The sequence below is a fragment of the Bacillus rossius genome, chromosome 1 (genome assembly GCF_032445375.1).
Source record: "Bacillus rossius redtenbacheri isolate Brsri chromosome 1, Brsri_v3, whole genome shotgun sequence".
NCBI lineage: Eukaryota > Metazoa > Arthropoda > Insecta > Phasmatodea > Bacillidae > Bacillus > Bacillus rossius.
In genome coordinates this window covers 93,525,097-93,544,864 of record NC_086330.1, presented here as the reverse complement: position 1 = coordinate 93,544,864, position 19,768 = coordinate 93,525,097, and the positions used below count along the sequence as shown (strand labels likewise).

General features: G+C 34.3%; 1 protein-coding gene across 2 annotated transcripts in view; it reads right to left on the bottom strand.

Moving 5' to 3' along the window:
• The window catches only part of LOC134540202 (brefeldin A-inhibited guanine nucleotide-exchange protein 1), a 289,907-nt gene that overhangs the window by 14,448 nt on the left and 255,691 nt on the right, over positions 1-19,768 (bottom strand). For both annotated transcript variants that reach the window (XM_063382784.1, XM_063382793.1), the window contains exon 29: positions 16,423-16,679. In XM_063382784.1, coding sequence (XP_063238854.1) covers positions 16,423-16,679 — 257 coding nt within the window. The remainder of the gene's footprint in view (positions 1-16,422; positions 16,680-19,768) is intronic.

Below are 19,768 nucleotides of genomic sequence, written 5' to 3'. Positions count from 1 at the left end.
CTTACCTGACCGTCACGCTGAAACTAAAGAGTCCATGCTGTAAGGAGGGTTAAGCCCACATTCAGTCACATAAACATGATAAACTCGTTACGTTATCAGTATCGTTCAGCACTCGTACTGGCTGCCCTAACACCTAACTAGAAAGCCAGAACCGAGAGAGACTTGTGAAAGGTGCTACTAGAATCTTTACATGTCGGTGTGATGTTACTTTAGTCTATCCAAAAACCAAGACCAAACATGCCCGGCAGCACCTAGGGGTCATTCCATGTCAGTTCATCCAGGGCATGTAACCCATGTTTTTTGATTTTAATAAAAATTGGTTCAATTGTTAGGTGACAAAAGGCCACTTAAAATCCAAAATTTTAGATTTTTATCTCAAATACTTCCTGAGAAATTGAAGGTTCCTTTGTTACCATTTTTGGCCTAAAACAGGTTGTAATGACAGCATAAATTGGTCAGTATCTTTGTTTCCTTGCTTCATATTTCACTGTAATACCAATATTTCAGAATAATAACATTTTTCCTTATGTAAAATTCTCTAGAGAATTCAAATTTTGCCACCAAATTGCTATATCTAGAATGGTTTGTAAGTTATAACAGAATTATTAACATGACTGATGTTTCATGTATCATCTGCATCCTTTATTACAAAATAGACTGTATCTCAAAAGGCAGACCTCACAAAAAAAATGAGCTTGGTACTATGTGAAAGAGGAGGAAATTTTCTATAAGATACATTAAAAAAAAATAGTGGCTTTCTGCTGAAGTGTTAAAAAACAAAATGAAAATACTTGGTGATGTAAATGGGGCCCCTAACAAAAGGCAGCCAGAAGATGGAAGCAAAGAGGATCGAATATATGGGTTGTGTATGTCCCATATTTTCCGCATATTACACAAGGATTTTGTGCAAATTTCAAAGCCTCTAATTACCTTCCCTGTGTTATCTGCAGAGCCATGTCATGTGACTGTACATATGTCATTTCTGCATGGAGTCTGCCTGCTAGCTATAAGAAAGGGGTTCTTTGATACTTGCTCTGTTCCCCTTGGCATTGGTATTTTTTTCTGCTTCCTCAGAGGCAGTTGAGAGGTATGCCTAATATCTGGGCTGTCACAGAAAATGCAGTATAGTGGCCCATGACCAGAGGGGCAGAGGGGAGGAAAGCAATAAAGATAACGGGGGGGGGGGGGGGGGGGTGTTTGTCAGAGATAAGGCGTGTGTCTGCCACCATGCAGACTACACTGTGTAGGCCAGTCTTACTGCGCTGCCTGTGTATAATGTTAGTGGAAAGTCTTAGTTCATTATAAGTTGGATGAGAACTACATGGCTACCAGTACTACTAAACTAGAATTCTGTTCTGTTGGGAATGATATGCATGAAGAATGCCATAAAGAGTGTTATATTAAAACAAATGGAATCAAAAGATTGGAATCACTCTCCAAAGATATTCAAACTCTTCTTGTGCTGAGAAAAATTATTTCTAAACATAATCTTCACACCATATGTTTTCATCACAAATTTTTTTATATTAAGACGTATGAAATGTTTCAGACATCATGTTGTGATCCTATGAAAGTGCATAGTGTTCCAGTTAAGCGTTCTTTGCGCACAATCTCTTTACAGTGCTACAGAAAAGCAGCAGAAAAGGGACTTAATTTAATTCCTGGTAAAAAATTATGCTCCTCATGTAGGAATAGGTTGTATAATATTCAAGAAGTAGGTGCACAGATATCTTCAGAATCATCTGAAAGTGACATTGCAGAGGGTTTAGAGATTCAAGCATCAAAAGAAGAAACCCGTAGCTTACTTGTAGAGGTGGACGGGAATAGCATATTTACTTCGGGACGGGATTCGGTCGGGAAATACATCAGATTTTTGGGATCGGGAGCAAGAGCAGTAAATTGTCTCTTAGCTTGATGTACAGAAAATTATATTTACTTTTAAAATGTGCGTATTATTAAGTCTTTTTTTTTTTTAATAAACCATCCACATTTATAGTCCAAATCACAAAAAAGGAAAGACACAAATAAAAATAATAAATAATATAAAATGTAATAAATACAAACATCTTGTGTCCTACTCTACTTAAAATTTTCATGAAGAAACATGCTCACTTGTTAATTTAAGTACATTGCAACTTGTTATTTGGTAATTTCTTAAAGAACTTCCAAATAGGCGCAGAAGACACACCTGCGGGCTGATTACGAGCACACACTTTGCGTTATAAGTTGCGATATATAACGAAGGTTTGCGAAGAATATCGCAGGAACCAGCAACGTGATTACAAACACATCCTGTTTCGTTAAACTTCGAATATTGATGACGTTTTGGCGGTATATATAGCAAACTTTGATTACGAGCACACTTTTCAAGAGATATTTATCGCACCGGAGCTACGTTATATATCACGAGCATTTCAAGTGGTGATACGAAGGGACTAAGGTATGTGATATCACTAATATTTAAAATAACATCCTTTTGATATCTGAAAACGAAATTATAGTTACTCAATGTTATTTTCAAGCAGAATGATAAGCCAAAAGTGAAGTTTAACATAAACAAATGTTTGAGGTTAGTGTTACTGTTTTATTAGTTCTGCCACGTAAATATTATTTTTTGAAATCCGCAGTATTTAAAATTAATATTGTGTGGTTTAAGTACGTTGATAGGTTAGCTACATTAAAAATATTGTATAATGAGATAAATCTGGTGAAAAGCTACTTGTCCATATGTTTTTTTTTTAAATTTATTTATTAATTTTCAGACATTAATTCCAATAATTAACATAGGCTATAAATACTGTAACATTGTTTTACTAATAGAAAATCAAGCTTATCTCACCTAACCAACCATCCACACATATTTTGTAGTACAATTAATGTAACTAACCTAACTTAACTAACACAGATCCACACTATTTTTTTGTTATTTTTAATTTATCTAACAAACCTAATGGTGGGAATGGCTGGTTTGATTAAGTTAACTACAAATACTTGAAAGTAGTGTAGACAGTTTATTAGGTTATGGTAGTTGTATTAAATATACTGTGAACTCATTTTAACAGTTTTTAAGAATTATATATTGTAACACAGCTAACTCTAACCTAACCAACCACACTACAGTTTATACCTATTATTTTTGTTGGTAACATAACTTAAGAAACAGTTCATAAAATCACACAGTATTTTAATGTAGCTTACTTAAGCCAACCAATCATCCTCATGTATTAAATTTTTTGATTTACCTAAACTAACAAGCTATTAAAGTGGCATATTTCTAGTTAAACTGCTTGAAGAATTACAACACACTCATGGAGAATTGTTGGAAAAGAAATCGAAAAGTTAAAATTGTTTTTAGAAATTAAAGAAAAATGAATGCAGTTATGCGTTACATCGAGGAATATTAGCTCAATAATACCATCTTAAAAATTATTTTTATTAATCAGGCCCTCTTGTTAACAATTAGTAGCCTACCAAACTATATTACACTAATTTAGTTAATGTTTGAAAATATTTCAGGTTCTACACAATGGCCTTTGCTGCCTTTCTGCTAGCTATCGAACTGGAGGAGAAGGCAGAGAAGATTGTTAAGAAACCATCAAAATCCCTTCGAATTGCCAGATTCCACCCTCATAGCAGTTGGAAAACCTTAGAAAATGAAGAAACATGAAGAAAAGAGCTATGCAATTTAATAAATACTTTGACATTTAAATGTCATGCAGATCACCAATGAGATGAATATTTTTTCATCAAATGTAATAGTTTGAAACTACAAAATGAAAGATGATTGCATACATTACAATATGCATACATACACTCAACCACATTGCTCCTGTTTGTTGCCAAAAATGCTATCTTTAGATACAATATACATTAATAAAAACATAATCTAACAAGCAAGATAAGTGTGTCTCTTTTCTTCTCAACATGCATTTTAACAGATTTTTTTTCCATATTGGTACATGTTAGTATATCAAAAACATTTTAAGTTTGGAATCACAATCAGTTGTGATTAGCTATACTTACATCATCAAAATACTTCTTATAAGAAAAAATAATAATTATGTTTTATTAATAATCCTATGCTGCAAATTTATCAGTGTAAATCCATTTTTTTTTATCAAGTTTGTTGCATTTATTAAAGAAATTGAGAAAATAGTGTTCACTCATTTCCATGTTACTTTTGAGTATAACTTGGATTATTAAACACATGTTAACTTTTTGTTTTCTGGTTTGAGCAGATGATCTCATTGTCCTGAGAGAGTTGGCAGTGGCTTTTTTGAACCATAGTTTTTTTTTTGTGTGTAAAAAAATAGATACTATGAATCATTTAATGATAGGTTGTTATTTCAAGTAAATATGATACATGGGAAATTGCTTGTGTGCTGCTTCATGTTTACAAGTGAGTCGTATAGTTCCAAAACCTGCCTTCTCCCCAAAAATCACAAAATGAGTTGGTGGTACTGGCACCTTCTGTTTTTGAATTCGCATCCTTTGATGTTGTCAGATTATACCAAAAAAAATTTATTCCTATTTTAAACACCATAGCAAATCTAAGTTTTTTTCCAAAAACTGCCTTCTCCTTTCCAAATTAGTTCCAATACATGCCTACTTCAATTTATTCCAAATGCTGCTTTATCCTCATTTTTAGAAGTCTGCCATATCCATTTCTGTTCCAAAACATGCCTATTTAAAGATTATTATTATGAAACTACCAATGGTTCAGAACAATTGTATTTTTAATAATTTTTCTTTTCTAGGCTGTACATTCTGGCTGTATTCGAATTTATCACATTCATTTGTTGCAGAAAAGAAATCATGTTTTCCTGTGCTCCTAAGATATATCTGAAAGAAGTTTGTGCTGTGATGTAGATTAAATAGTGTTTTTCTTCATAAATCTCACATAATGGACACACATTCTGAACTAGATGTTTCTGTCATCAAAACTACAGAACGGGGGAGGAAGAGAACAAGAGATCCTGCAAAGTGGATAAAAAACATAAAGAAAGTAGAAAGGTAAGTATTGTCGCCACCAATGGGTGAAATATTATTTGCAAGCTTTTGTTTTGAAAAATCACATTATAAAACATTAATATAAATATAACTATAAAGAATATAAATACTTATTACATTTGAAATTGTACAACTCTAAAAATGTCATTTATTTTCAGATACACGTCCAAGTGTCCACCAAAGCAGCCCGAATGTGGTCACAAATCAAACGCATACAAGTGCTGCACATTGACAAAAAGGGATGTAAATCATTTCAATGCTCTTTTCTACAAGACACCAAATAAACTTGTACAGGATTATATTATTATTAAGTACTGCAGTGCATCGTTGCCGAAAAGAAAAAGGGCAGTAAAAGAAGGAAGTTCACGTAGAGGTATATCAATAACGTATTACGTTAAGAAGGCAACATTGAGACCAGGAGAACCTGGTAAGATTCCTGTCTGCCAAAAGACATTTTTAGGCATTTTAGGAGTTAAAAAGACAAGAGTACAAAACATTTGTAAGAAGCATTTCATGAAATGTGAGGTGTTGAATGAACGCCGAGGTGGGGACACCAGGTCGAAAGCTTATGAACCAAAGCGCAAATCTATTGCACAATTTATTGAGCAATTAAAACCACTTGAATCCCACTACTGCAGAGGTAAAAGCAATAGGCATTATTTACCAAGCGATTTGTCGATCAATAAACTGTGGAGAATGTATAATACCCAGTGCACTGAAGTAAGTTTGAAAGTAACAAAATCTTTTTTCAGGAATTATGTTAATAGAAACTTCAATATAGGTTTTGGCCAGCCGGCAATGGACGTTTGCTCTCAGTGTCTTCAGTTAACAGAGCAAATTAAACGTTGCCACGACAGTGAAAAGAAATCTGAGCTGATAATTAAGAAGCGAGTACATTCAATGCGAGCTAAAGCATTTTTTCAGCTTTTGAAAGAGAAAAATGAGGAAACGCTTGTTCTGTCATATGACTGCCAGAAAAATCATGTTTTGCCTAAAGTACCAGACCAGTCAGCGTACTATAGTCGACAAATATTTATATTTAATTTTACTGTTTGCAGAGGATCATCTCGAGACACACTGGATAAAGGGAATGTATTTGTTTATTGTTGGACTGAAAAGGATCATCCTAAAGGTGCGAATGAAATAGCAAGTGCTGTATATCATAATTTATGTTCATATCCTGTGGATCCTTCTGTAAATAAGGTTAGGTTATTTGCAGATGGGTGCGGAGGACAAAACAAGAATGGTATTATCGTCGGAATGCTTTCAAAGTGGCTTCTTTCTAAGGCACCAAAAAATGTGAATACCATTGAACTTATATTTCCCGTGACAGGTCATTCTTTCATGCCTGCAGATCGAGTGTTTGCTCGTATTGAGAAAGTGATTAAACGGAAGGATACGATAATTGAACCATGTGAATACATGCAGATATTTTCTAACCATGGAACTTTACATTGCCTAGGTTCTGCCGAATGCCCAGTCTATGATTGGAAAACAGCTGTGAGTGACGTCCAACTACCACCTGGGAAATGGCACTTCAAATTCAAACCTAGTAAACGTATTATCCTCAGTAAGTCTAAGAAAAGCTCTTTAGTGCTTGTCAGGGGAGAAGAAGCATACAGAAGTGACATTTTATGTGTTAATAGGTCCATTGTTAAGAAACATAATTCAGTACAAGAAATTAGCGCCTCAGTGCTCCCATTCTGCAAAAACAGAATAAAAAAGGAGAAGGTAAAAGATGTTTATAAGTTGCTTGAAAAACATTTTGGAGATTTGTGGCAAAACCTGCCAGTGCTTTCATTTTACAAGAATTTAGATAGTGGTAATAATGAGTTTGAGGATTGTTCATACCAGGAGCACGAGTTTTGTGAAGGTGGCTATGAAGAAAACGATTTGAGAATATAAATATTTTTGAAATATGTATATTCTTTACAATGAAAGTGTAACATTGAAAGTGCTTTTATTTTAAGCTACATTTGTTTGACAGATTGTAACTGTATTTTATAGTAATATTTATGTATAAGATATTTAATTGCATGTAATTGTAACATCGTCATGTCTATAGAGATACGTATTTCTTGATTACAACTTCAAATTTTGTATTTTCAAAACACCTCAAAACCTAAATCTGAAAATTTAAGTTTTCTTGTTATTTTCAAAAGCTGTCATATCCATGTGTGTTTATTCCAAAAGTTTCCTAACACCACTGTTAATTTCAAAACATGCCTTCTTCAATTTTGATTTCATTATAATGCTCACAATTAACATTTTTTGAACATTTAGCTTTGAAAAAACTGCCCTTTGATTCATTTTATTTTGATATAAACACAAATCTTGCTAAATTTATTGTGTGATCAATATGAATACGTTTTCCTTGATTATTGTAAAAACACCAAAAGTGGAAAAGGCAGGTTTTGGAACTATACGACTCAAGTATATTAATTTAAAATTTTGCAATTTCAGACTTTGTTTTGGTTTTAAACGAAAAAATATTTACAAAGAGTGTATTATTTAATATCTCAATTTTTTTCCATGGATGGTTTTAATTAAACAATTATTAATATTAACTATTAATAGCCTGTCCAATAAAAAAAATCAATGCACATGTCTGTAAGGAATCTTGTATACAAAAAATGATTTCTTAACACAATATTTTCTCATAATAGGCAATTTCTAGCACGTGCCTCCAGCATGCCTTTTAACTTTTCTTTAAGTTCTTTGATGCATTTTTAATAAAATTGCTGGTTACCATTTCAGAAGCACATATTCCCAATGCTTCTCATCAGCTGCCAGCTGTCTTGAATGTTGCTTATCAGCTGCCAGCTATCTTTCTTGAATGCTGCTCAACTGATCAAATATATTTTTATTATTTTTAAATTGTACTATTGATCATTACCAGTCTGAATTGTATAGGTAACACTATCATAGAAGCAGAGTTATAATAAAGGAGGTGCTAATAACAAAATACACATTCTATAGTGTATGCTGACTAAAAGTATTATCAAGGTTTTTCCATTCAAAGATTTCACAATGCTTGTATATAACCATTCTTTACTTTTTTTGTGTAAACAAGATATAACATGGAAGAATTTCATTAGACTAGCTGACTATCAATGCAAGTTCCAGCAGGTACAACTGCTTGTTGTTGCCAGTGAGCCCATTTGTATACAGTATAGACATTGTTTCATGTGGACGAATATAAAAAAAAAAGATTTTGAACTAATTTTTATTATTGTAAGTTTAGAATCAATGTAGGTATGTTTATTGAGACTGAGACAAGTACAAACTAATTAAATGACACACATTGCATTTAGCTAGATAATTCAGGAACAAATATTGACTTAGTATGATTCATCTTGCGATAAAGATTGGTACAGCTCCATTCCTTGCACCTCCCCAGTCAACGCTCTGCATCTTATGAATAGTTATCATCACTCACTGTTCTTATCTTTCTATTTATCATCAGAATAACCAGTAACAATTAAATCTGTGCTTAGATGTGTGTGAATATTAAAATAAGCAATTTTTATAAAAGTTTAAACAGAAGCAATTTCTGAGCTAGTATTTAGAGATCAAATCAAATGTTTCTGAAAATATGTGATTAAGGCTTTGAACAGCTTATTTAACTATATTAAGTAAAATTTAACTTAAATAAAAGACTAATACAGTAAATTAATATGTAACTGATTGTGACTGATGGCCATTATAACAAATATGCATAAAAAACTCTAAGGTTTCTTGGCTATCTTATGAAAACACAAGGTATATAAGAGGTCTTGTTTTAATAATGAACCTACCAGGGGTATATGCAGGGGGAAGAGGAATATATGCCTCCCCCAAAATCCTAAAAGACAAATCTATATTCCCCCCACCCCCAAAAAAAAATAAAGCCAACAGCAGGCTAAGTGCTTCTATACCACTTTCCTCCTCCCCACCTCCCTTCCTCCCTCATAACAAAATTATGCATACACTTCTGAGTAGAACAACTTTTTTTTTTTTAAATATGAACTATTAACACTTCCATGTTCATGCAAGTCATTTTTTTGTGTTTTTTTTTTTTTTTAAATGTAGCACACCTCCAATTTCTCTCTGTCAACTTTCAGGTATCGTAACTACTTAATTTTCACCACTCTTATTTTAAACCCACTACACCAGGGGTCGGCAACCTTTTGAGTCGGAAGAGCCAAAAATTTAAATTTACAAAATTTCAATGTTTTTTAAAGAGCCACAAAATTTTTTATTGCCTACAATAAATAGTACCTACTTGCATAAATAAAGTTTTTTGATAAAAAAAACAATCTATTAATTTATAAGAAAAATTAATTCATATATATAAGCCTATCTGTTGGGTGGGCCCGTAAGTACTCGGGCGGATGGATAGCTTTAAATGGATAATTTAACTGCTTGATGACATTTTGTTTAGTAAAATATAACAAGCGTGGAAAAAAACCAGACTTACTACTGGTTTGTAATAAAAAAAAGTATTTTCTGTAAAAATGACCTGGTGATGCAGTATTTCTGGTACGGAACTAAAGAGCCGCAGCTTCACATCCAAAGAGCCGCATGTGGCTCGCGAGCCGCAGGTTGCCGACCCCTGCACTACACCAATCTCAAACAACAAAATTGGAAGCATAACAGTATTGAAAAAATATATATTTAATTTTCAAATAAATATTTGGAAAAGTATAGGATAAACAAAATGCATGACTACCACAATATAATGTCTACCAGAGGTTGAGGGACAAAACCACCTTCTAGAATCTACATCATTACCAATGATGATGCTGTACCGAAGATTTGGATAATTCTCTGGTCAAGGCTGCTCAGAAATATAACTTGGATAATATTGCCAGCTGTTATCTTAGCAGCTATTGCTTAAGCTGCTCTTTTTATTGCAGCATATATCATGATGATCCATTACTGAATTTAAAAAAAGTGGATTAAATAATTGGTATGCATGTACATCAGAAATTGTTCAAACTGAATATTATTTTACATATTAAACCATCAATTTCTAAACTTGCTGAGAAAAAGTAATCTATTAATTTATCTTAATGGAAAAAAGGGGGGGGGGGGGGAAGAATTAAAATTATTGAATATTTCAAGACAGTTTTTAAAATAATTGCAGCATATTAATAATTTACATACATGTTGGATCATTAACCAACTTGAATGCCATATTGAAAACAAAGTTGTTTACTCAGTACTTACTCAGTACTTACTCTAATTACTCAGTACTTAGTTTCACTTCTTTAAGTCATTGGTGAGATTAAATTAAACAGCAATTTAAAAAAAACATAGCAATGAACTTTCATATCCTCAGATTATTAAAAAAAAACTGTTCTTACACTGAAAATTTTCAAGAACGGTTCCATAATAACTGTTTAAAATGGCAATCTTTTTAAATTGAAACATTATGGGCCTAATTTTATCCTCAAAATATGCAACCCAACACACTGAAGAGTTTAAAACAGACTAGGGCTGGGCCGATGCCGATTCCGATTCTTAAGTATCGGCCGATATTCAGAGTATCGGCATCGGCAGCATCTGTAAAATATTTGCCGATACTTCGTGCCGATACCTCAGTCCAAGTTCTTAAACTGTGTTGTATTGTTTTTGTTATAAAAAATCACTAAGTAATAGTATTTCACGCAAATGGTTTTTTTTGTAAGTCAAAACTAATTTTTAAAATATTTGCCTAATTTTGTAATTTATGCACTATTACCCTAATTTTCCTTCCCACAGTGCTACTGTTTTAAAGAAAACTGGTCGTGTTGATTTTTTTAAAAATACAATGGAGCCCGAGAACCATAGAGACGTGCATACTATAAATGTAAAAATGTCCTAAACTTGAGTTTATACCATTTCTTATGTACCAATTAATTTAATCTATAATGTTTAATAATTGTACTTTTGCAGTATTATTTATATATGTATTATCTGTATAAAATTGACTTGACTTGTTCTATATCCCAGAGCCCTTAACAATATCCACTGAACAAAAACTGAATAAATAAATTTAAAAAATATTCATTGCCAACTGTGGAGCAAAGACAGCCTCACGTTACGTTTACCAGTGCCCGCGATAAAGTAAATTGCACTCGCGATCATGTTTGCAGCACACGCGATCATAGAAACAGTTGCTGAGGAACATCTGAGTAGCTTGCCCCATCTCCATGTTATTTATATATCTATGGCTTTGCTAATGTTATGTTGTTGTGTTTGTTTTCAATTTAGTATTTACGTTAGCTTGAATTGTTAAAATCTAAACCTAAAGTTATATTTTAAAGATTTTTCTGATTGTGATGATATGGCTGGGAAGAGAAGTTAAGTTTGGAAATACTTCACTCTTCAATCAAATGAAGATACCAAGGCTACATGCACTTTCTGCCATGTAAAAATATCACGAGGTGGGCCAATGCTTAAACATGTGGGCCGAAAAAAAAGTATTTGTGTGTATTTTATTATTATTGTAAGATGCATGTTAGTAAGTGTTTTGACCGTTTGACGGTACTCTACTATAATATGAAATTAAAAAATACTTTATAAGTAAAATATCCTTTCATAACAGAAACATTTCTTTGGTTAGTATCGGCATCGAGTATTGGCAGTATCGGCCCATAAGAATCGCTATCGGTGGAATCGGTGAAAAGTGGTATCGGCCCAGCCCTAAAACAGACTTCAAAAAATGAAAATACAAAAATTAGCCCATATCTTCTCCATTGTAATTGAAGGCTGCTGCTTACATAAAAATTGTAACGATATATTCACTAAAGAAAAAAAAATAAGAAAACTAATATTTTGCCAATGGTCAATGGTTTGTTAAGCCTCTTTGCCAGTTAAATCCACAGATACATGCAAGCTTCACATTCATTATTTGAAGAAAAATAGGCTGCAAACAATAATGGCTGCTCTTAATAAACCACACCATGATTTCTGTTGGGCAGCAGTAACTTTACCAGTGCCACTAAGGCTTATTTTAACTGAGAACACAAATATTCAACACAGTGTCCTCTTTAATAGCGGCATGTGCACTCTAATCAAGAAAACCACAAATTTAAATAATTTACTGTAATTAAACTTTACCAAGTGTACGAAGGGAGTAAAAAATGTTTGAGTGACCTATGATATAAATATTAGCAAAATTATTTTTATTTACGAATGGTACCTATTAATATCTTGGAAACATTGTTTCAAAACACTTGTATATAAAATCCACGAAAGCACACGAGTATTAAAATATATTTATAAAATTTTAACTGATTAGATTACATAAACTAGAAAGCTCACCGCTGGAAATATGTTAAAAAGTGTTGTTTTTATTAGGTATGCTAATAACCACTTAAATATATCATTAACCACATATATGTATAACTTTGAAGTATAAGGTTATGTTTTTACACAAGCACACCAAACTTGACTAAATATTTTTTAAATTCCATTCTTCATATCATATCAATAATAGGTAAAATAAAAACAGACACGGGTTTGTGGTAATTAGTTGTTCCTTTAATTTTGTAACCTGTAGAGTGGCCTCATTTTCATTCTATTGAAGTTTAAACATGCTTCTCGTTCGATGTTTATGTTTACATGGCAAGACGCAGTTAGCCGCAATGACGACGAGAAATCTTTAACTGCATTTTTAATTTAAACTTCTACGAAAAAGGCAGCAAAAAAGCTTTAAAGACTTTATTTAAGAAATTAGTGCATTAAAAAATATTATTTTGTTCCCAGTAAAACTAAGTATTCATGATTCACTTACAAAATAGTCTGTTCGACGAACATATTAATTGTTCAATTGTTGCTTGTCCTCTGACGTCATGGATTCGTAACGCAGGTTAGCGTTACCGTGGAAAATAACGAAACGCATATCGCAAGGTGGGTCGTAATCACCAAATGCGATACGTGTTTCGTTACCGCATGAAGAATAACGCTAGTTGTCGATGGTGTTCGTAATCAGCCCGCTGGTTCACTTTTGCTACTGCCTGGAATGCCAGGCTCCATCGTTCACACAAGTGTATAAACTACCCATTTTTATTAAATTTAATTTACAGGAAATGATTTTCACGCGTACTTTAAAAATACCACTTGTTTTTAATTGTTCACTTTCGTTCTTACATAATGACCAACTACTAAAACGTAAAACCCTCTGATGTTAATGAAAGACGTTTATAATGGCATAAACATGTGAAACCAAGATGGCGTCTTTCAGTTTATTAGCGTTTCGAATATTACGTGCTTGGCAACACTGCTTATTGATGCTCTTGTTAATTTTCAAGACAAATTATAACCTAAAAATACGGCAAAGATTCGCCAAACTTAAAAATAATATTCAACATTGAGTTTTTTATTTAGTCAGAGATTTATTTTAAACTATGTTTATGAACGAGTATTGAATTTACGGTATTGTTTATAATATGTAGTTTATTTTTTGTGATGTCTTTGTACTTTGTTCTTTTAATACGTAGGTATACATAACGTATTTTTTAAATATAAAAATTAGTACCACGAAGGTTTTTACTATTTAAAAAATTTTGTTTACCCGAGGTATTATCCCAAAGAGAAAATTTTTCCCCGAAGTTCGGGAATGGTTTTTTTCCCGACTTTTATCCCGAATTTCGGGATCTCGTCCACCCCTACTTACTTGACAAAAGTTTGGAATATTTGCAACAGTCACCAATAAAACTGCATGCTGTACCACAACATGCAAAAGAAAAATATGCGAAACGTAAAGTACAAGAGGTATCATCAGCTGTAGCAGACAAAATATCTAAAGTATTAGATGTACAGCTTCCAGCCACATCAACTAGTGAAAGTACAGAATTACAGAGGCATGAAGTGGAACAAAAGGCTGCCGATTTGGACCGTTTGGTAACTTCAATAAAGCAAAAGCTGCCCACAATGAATAGACAAAGAAAATTACAAATTCTTACCCTTATCCCTCAATCATGGTCCAGACAGAAGGCAGCACAAGAATTTGGTGTTTCTGAGTACATGGTAAGACAAGCAAGACAACTTACACTGGAAAAAGGAATCTGCGCATTAGTTCATCCAACAGGTGGAAAGAAGTTACCTGAAGAAACTGTGCAGGTCATTCAAGATTTCTATCAAGATGATGAGTTTTCCAGGGAAATGCCAGGAATGAAAGATAAAGTAAGTAGTATATCCAAAAATGTTTACAAACAGAAAGGACTTTTGCTATGCAACTTGCATGAGCTGTATTGTTCTTTTAAGGCAAAATATCCATCTCTCAAGGTAGGGTTCTTAAAGTTTTGTACGTTGCGTCCTAAATGGTGCGTTTTAGCTGGAAGTTCTGGAACCCATTCCGTCTGTGTGTGCACTATACACGAAAATGTTGAATTACTTCTTCACTTATTTTGTATCTTATGTGACATTTTAAATCCTGCCTGTATGCTAAGACAATGTGAGCAATGTCCTTCTCCAGATACTCTAAAGCAGCATCTATATCATACTTTAGACTGTGATCCAGATGATGTGATTGAATATCAACAGTGGGTCAGTACAGACCGAACACAATTACAAACCCTTACCTCAAGTGTAGAAGACTTTATGGAAATTTTAGTACAAAAAATGGAACTCCTCATACCCCATTCCTATGCCACAAAGAAACAATCGGACTACCTCAAGCAGCTGAAAGAGAAAGTAAGTGTAAGAGAAGTTATAGCTTTATTAGATTTCAGTGAAAATTTTTCCTTCGTTATCCAAAATGAATCACAAGGATACCAATGGACTAATAGTCAATGTACAGTTCATCCAGTAGTCATTTACTACAAAAATTCAGACAATGCTAATTTGAAAACAAGCAGTCATTGTTTTTTGTCAACAAATGATTTGGATCATGATGTTTCCATGGTGTATAAAACACAGTCAGAAATAGTCACATATGTTTAAAGACACCTGCCTCATGTAAAACACATACATTATTTCAGTGATGGTTGTGCTGCTCAGTACAAGAACTGCAAGAATATCCTTAATTTGTGCCACCACACACAAGATTTTCAGCTCACAGCTTCTTGGTCATTCTTTGCCACAAGTCATGGCAAATCATCTTGCGATGGAATTGGGGGAACTGTTAAGCGACTGACATCAAAAGCTAGTCTTCAACGACCATTCCAAGACCAAATTACAACAGTGTCTAAGATGTTTACCTACTGCAATGAACACATAACAGGTATTATCTTTCTTACATTGACAAGAATGATGTGAATGACGTTCGTTCTCGGCTCTACAACAACGGTATACTATGGCAAAGACAATCCCAGGCACAAGAGGGTTTCACAATGCTTCACCAATATCCCAGTATGAAATAGGAATGAAGAAAACAAGTCGGGATAATGCATATTCCTTAGTTTTCAATTTTGCTACAGCAGCTAGCAAAGACCCTGGTGGTACGATATCAAAACTGTATACTGGTTGCTGTGTGTCTTGTGTGTATGACAAAAAATGGTTCGTTGGTGTTGTAAACAACATTGATAGGTCAGAACTCAGAAGAAGATGCTCAAGTAACCTTCATGCCCCCTGCCGGTCCAAGTGCTTCCTTTTACTGGCCTTCACCTCGAGACGATGTGTGCTGGGTTCCTTTTGCACACATACTCAGCATCTTGCAGGCACCATCAACAAGCAGCTCTGCCAGAACTTACAGTTTTTTGAAAGAAGACTTGTGCAAGTGTGATATAGAATGGCAGTTTTATCAGAAAAGCAATGCAGTTTGCTAATTGCAAAAATTGGAGGATTGTGTCTGTCGATTATAATTCATTGGCAATAGATTTGTGTAAGTAGGGACTTTTTTTAATGTATCTTATAGAAAATTTCCTTCTCTTTCACATAGTACCAAGCTCATTTTTTTGTGAGGTCTGCCTTTTGAGATACAGTCTATTTTGTAATAAAGGATGCAGATGATACATGAAACATCAGTCATGTTAATAATTCTGTTATAACTTACAAACCATTCTAGATATAGCAATTTGGTGGCAAAATTTGAATTCTCTAGAGAATTTTACATAAGGAAAAGTGTTCTTATTCTGAAACATTGGTATTACAGTGAAATACAAAGCAAGGAAACACAGATACTGACCAATTTATGCTGTCATTACAACCTGTTTTAGGCCAAAAATGGTCACAACGAAACCTTCGATTTCTCAGGAAGTATTTGAGATAAAAATCTGAAATTTTGGTTTTTAAGTGGCCTTATGTCACCAAACAAATGAACCAATTTTTATCAAAATTAAAAAACAATGGTTACATTTTCAATTTTTGTTGGATGAACTGACATGGAATGACCCCTAGGACACTCCTACCTGGACAGGGCCTTAAACGTAGAGCGTCTCCACATCGCACGAGTCGCTGCTGCCTCCACCACAAGCCAGAGCTGAGCACGAGGGAGACACTCACCCGCTCATCTGTCATCTTGAATATACGAGTGAGCATGAGGAGCAACAGGCAGGTCCAGGCATCTCGATGCGACTCTGACTGCAGGCACAGGAAGTACTCGAGAGCCTCGCGACACACGCTGATCAAGCGTTGCTGAATCAGAGGCCAGGCGTTCCGCCGAGCCTCATCCCCACACATCTTGAACAGGATCCGCAGCACGCAGGCCAGGCTCTGTGTCTCCTGCTTCAGCAGGTTTGGTTTCATCGACCCCTTGAATCCTGCCAACATCACGGTGACAGATCATCAGCCTGTGTTCATGGCAGGGCCAGCTTGACAAAAGGGGGGGGGGGGATGGGGAGAAGCGGTGCCTTCCAAATGATCACAAAGAAATATTACCAAATATGGAATTGCAAGTCGAGGGCTTCCATTCATAAAACATAGAACAATATTAAAAAACCACACAGCTAATGGAATTCTGGGTGCAGAATATAAAATATAGAATAGGCATATTGATAGGGACAAGATTATATGGTGAGTTGCAATAAAACCGAAATAACATTGAAACACATGTCAATACACCATATAACACTTAAGTGCAAGTTAAAACACCATAATGGCACCAAAATGCAATTTATATCATGAAATTAAGCAGCATTTAATGAAAAATTAATTGAAAGTACAAAGAAGTAATTTTATAATGTTTGAAATTCCAGACAATAAGTATACCCAAGAGCATAGATCAGAAAAATTAATTTAATTTGTTTTATTGTGCATCTGTTATTTTATCACTTTTAAACTACACATTCGTGGCAATGTATTTTTATTGTTCAGAATGTACCTGTTTTAGGCCAATTTAATACATCTCATTTTATTATAAAAATGCACTATTTTGAAGGAGTAACACAAAACAATATGTATATATACATAATTTTGGGTGTGTAATATAAAAATAAAAATAACATTAAAATCTTCTGTTTTAAAAACAAAATTCCACTAAAAATAAAACCATTAAATCTTGTCTCTACATATAAACACCAACCTCATAAACATAATCAAAAATTTTAAACATAATAAGGAAATATTATTGATAAGTTAAATTCCTTAATCTTAAAACAATTCAGATCAAGTAGAATGAAATACTTGAGGCATTACAAGGTCTTGGGCATATGACTTGAGAGTAACTTCAATTCATTCACAAAAATAATTGGTTATCTACAAGGATTGCTTCAAAATCGACTTAATAAAAATTAAAATAATACAATATTGAAAGTGTCTTAAGTGCTTGGAGATCTATCTCCTTCCCAATAAAAATTTTAAAAAATTCTACACTCTAATATGTGGCCATAAAACCTTTTTAGTGACAATTTTTAACAGCCTGAATGAAAAACAAAATCAAATACTAGTATGAAATAGCATTGCAAAAAACTATCGGCTTGTGAATGCTACCATATTTTGATTTATGGTAAAAGCTAAGTTAATGTAAAACCAACATAAGTTTAAGAGCTCTTTCTACATCCACTCACTGATGAAGAACCAGAAACTCAATAATGAGTAAAACCTATTTTACGAGTTCAACAGTTGCTTATAGGCTGTCATACTGCAAGGAAGAAATAGTATTTCACTACAGAGTAAAATATAAATACCTATGTAGCTAGTTCTAAGTCTGCCGCTAGATGCTGCCACAGCCTGATCCCTGCAGTACAGTAGCCAGTATGAGATTATATACAGGTTCCCGCAACACTTTAAGATGTTTTATTGTGTTGCGGGGCGTACGACCGGGACGTCCGAACCTCGTGCAGTCTTGCCTAGTGTATGTGGTACCGCAGTACGTCAGTCGACTGCCGCGGTTACGTAACACGTGACGTCATTCGGCTGCCGGGTATATTAGCCCGTGCACGCGCCGGCTCACGAGCTTATAGCCGGACTGCACAACTGAGTCTTCTACCATGTCGAGCGGCCCAGCGGTCACTACAGGACTTCGTCGCCGTTGGTGGTAGAGCCCATTTTCGGTCTCTACAGCTAGTAAGCACACGAGTGATATCCTGTTTACCACGGACTCTGACTGCTGCGATTATAAAGGCAAGTACTGGAAAGTCTGAGGGGCAGAATCGGCCCGTGTCCACCGTTGTGTTTTGACGTCTAAAACTATACGCGCGCTTAATGAACTGGGACGGTGTTCGCTGGTCTCTCCCCCCCCCCCCCCCCCCCCCGGAAACAGTGACATTAATGAATTGTATACAGGGAATGATACCTCACGAGGACAATGAACCGTGATATATTAGGTTAAGTAATAGAGACTCGATAGTATCTTGTAGGAATCAGTAATTAATATGTTAAGTGTTTGTGCTTGCTCCCGTTTCCATAATAAATGTAGCGTTGGAAAGTGACTTCGTATCACCTGCCTCTCTGTCACCTCCTTTTTCCTTAATTCAATGTTGCCGGTTAGCTCAGGCTAACCTCCCCACAACAATTGGATATGATTCAAAGCAATCTTGTACAAAATTAGCAGAAATGGAACTGGAAACTTTTATTGTGGGTTTTATTTCTGAATTTAATTAAACTATGCTGCTGAAGTAGCAATATCTAAACAACATTCCACTTAGTGTCTTTCAATATGATTAACACCTATGTAATTTTATCATACAAAAAAAAATATTTCCTTATTAAAAAAATTGCAGTAATAATAAAAAGCTGTACAAACTGTAATATGGCAGAATTCCTGCCCCTTCTGCCAATGACATATCGACCTGGAATGTTTTATGACGTTTTTTGAATATTTTATAATTATTTTTATTAATGTTTCTTTTATTATGCATAGCATTTCATGTATTTCGTTTGTGTTTTAAGAGTGGTTATTATTAATTTGGGTTATGTTTAGTGTAAAGCTGAATGTAGTGTGTTTAATTATTATCTGTTACTTTATCAATTACAATAAAACATGTGCATTAATTACATTTTGTTAAAATTTTAAGCATATTCTGGGTAGTAAGACTATATGGAACATTCGAGAACATTCTAGAAGGTTTTGAAAAAAAGGAAGACACGGGCACGACACATTGTCGCCGGCAAGTTATTTTTCATGTCTCAATTTAGTCAGTTAGTGCATTGTTGAAAAATACCCAGCATGTGGATGCATGTGTGCGCAGCAATAAACTGGAACTTTTGCTGGGTGCAGTCTCGCCAGCCAATCAGAGCGATCCTTGAGGTGGTGTGATGTGTTTTTCCAGACTTTTAATGAGAAATATTTTTTTTCAGTACCTTCCCTATATGGTCAGGTTTCGGATTCTGTATTTGTGATTGGTCAGTTGGCCCACGGGGTTGCCTTCCCTTTGTTTTGGATTTGTAAAGTAAGGTAACTAACTGCGTA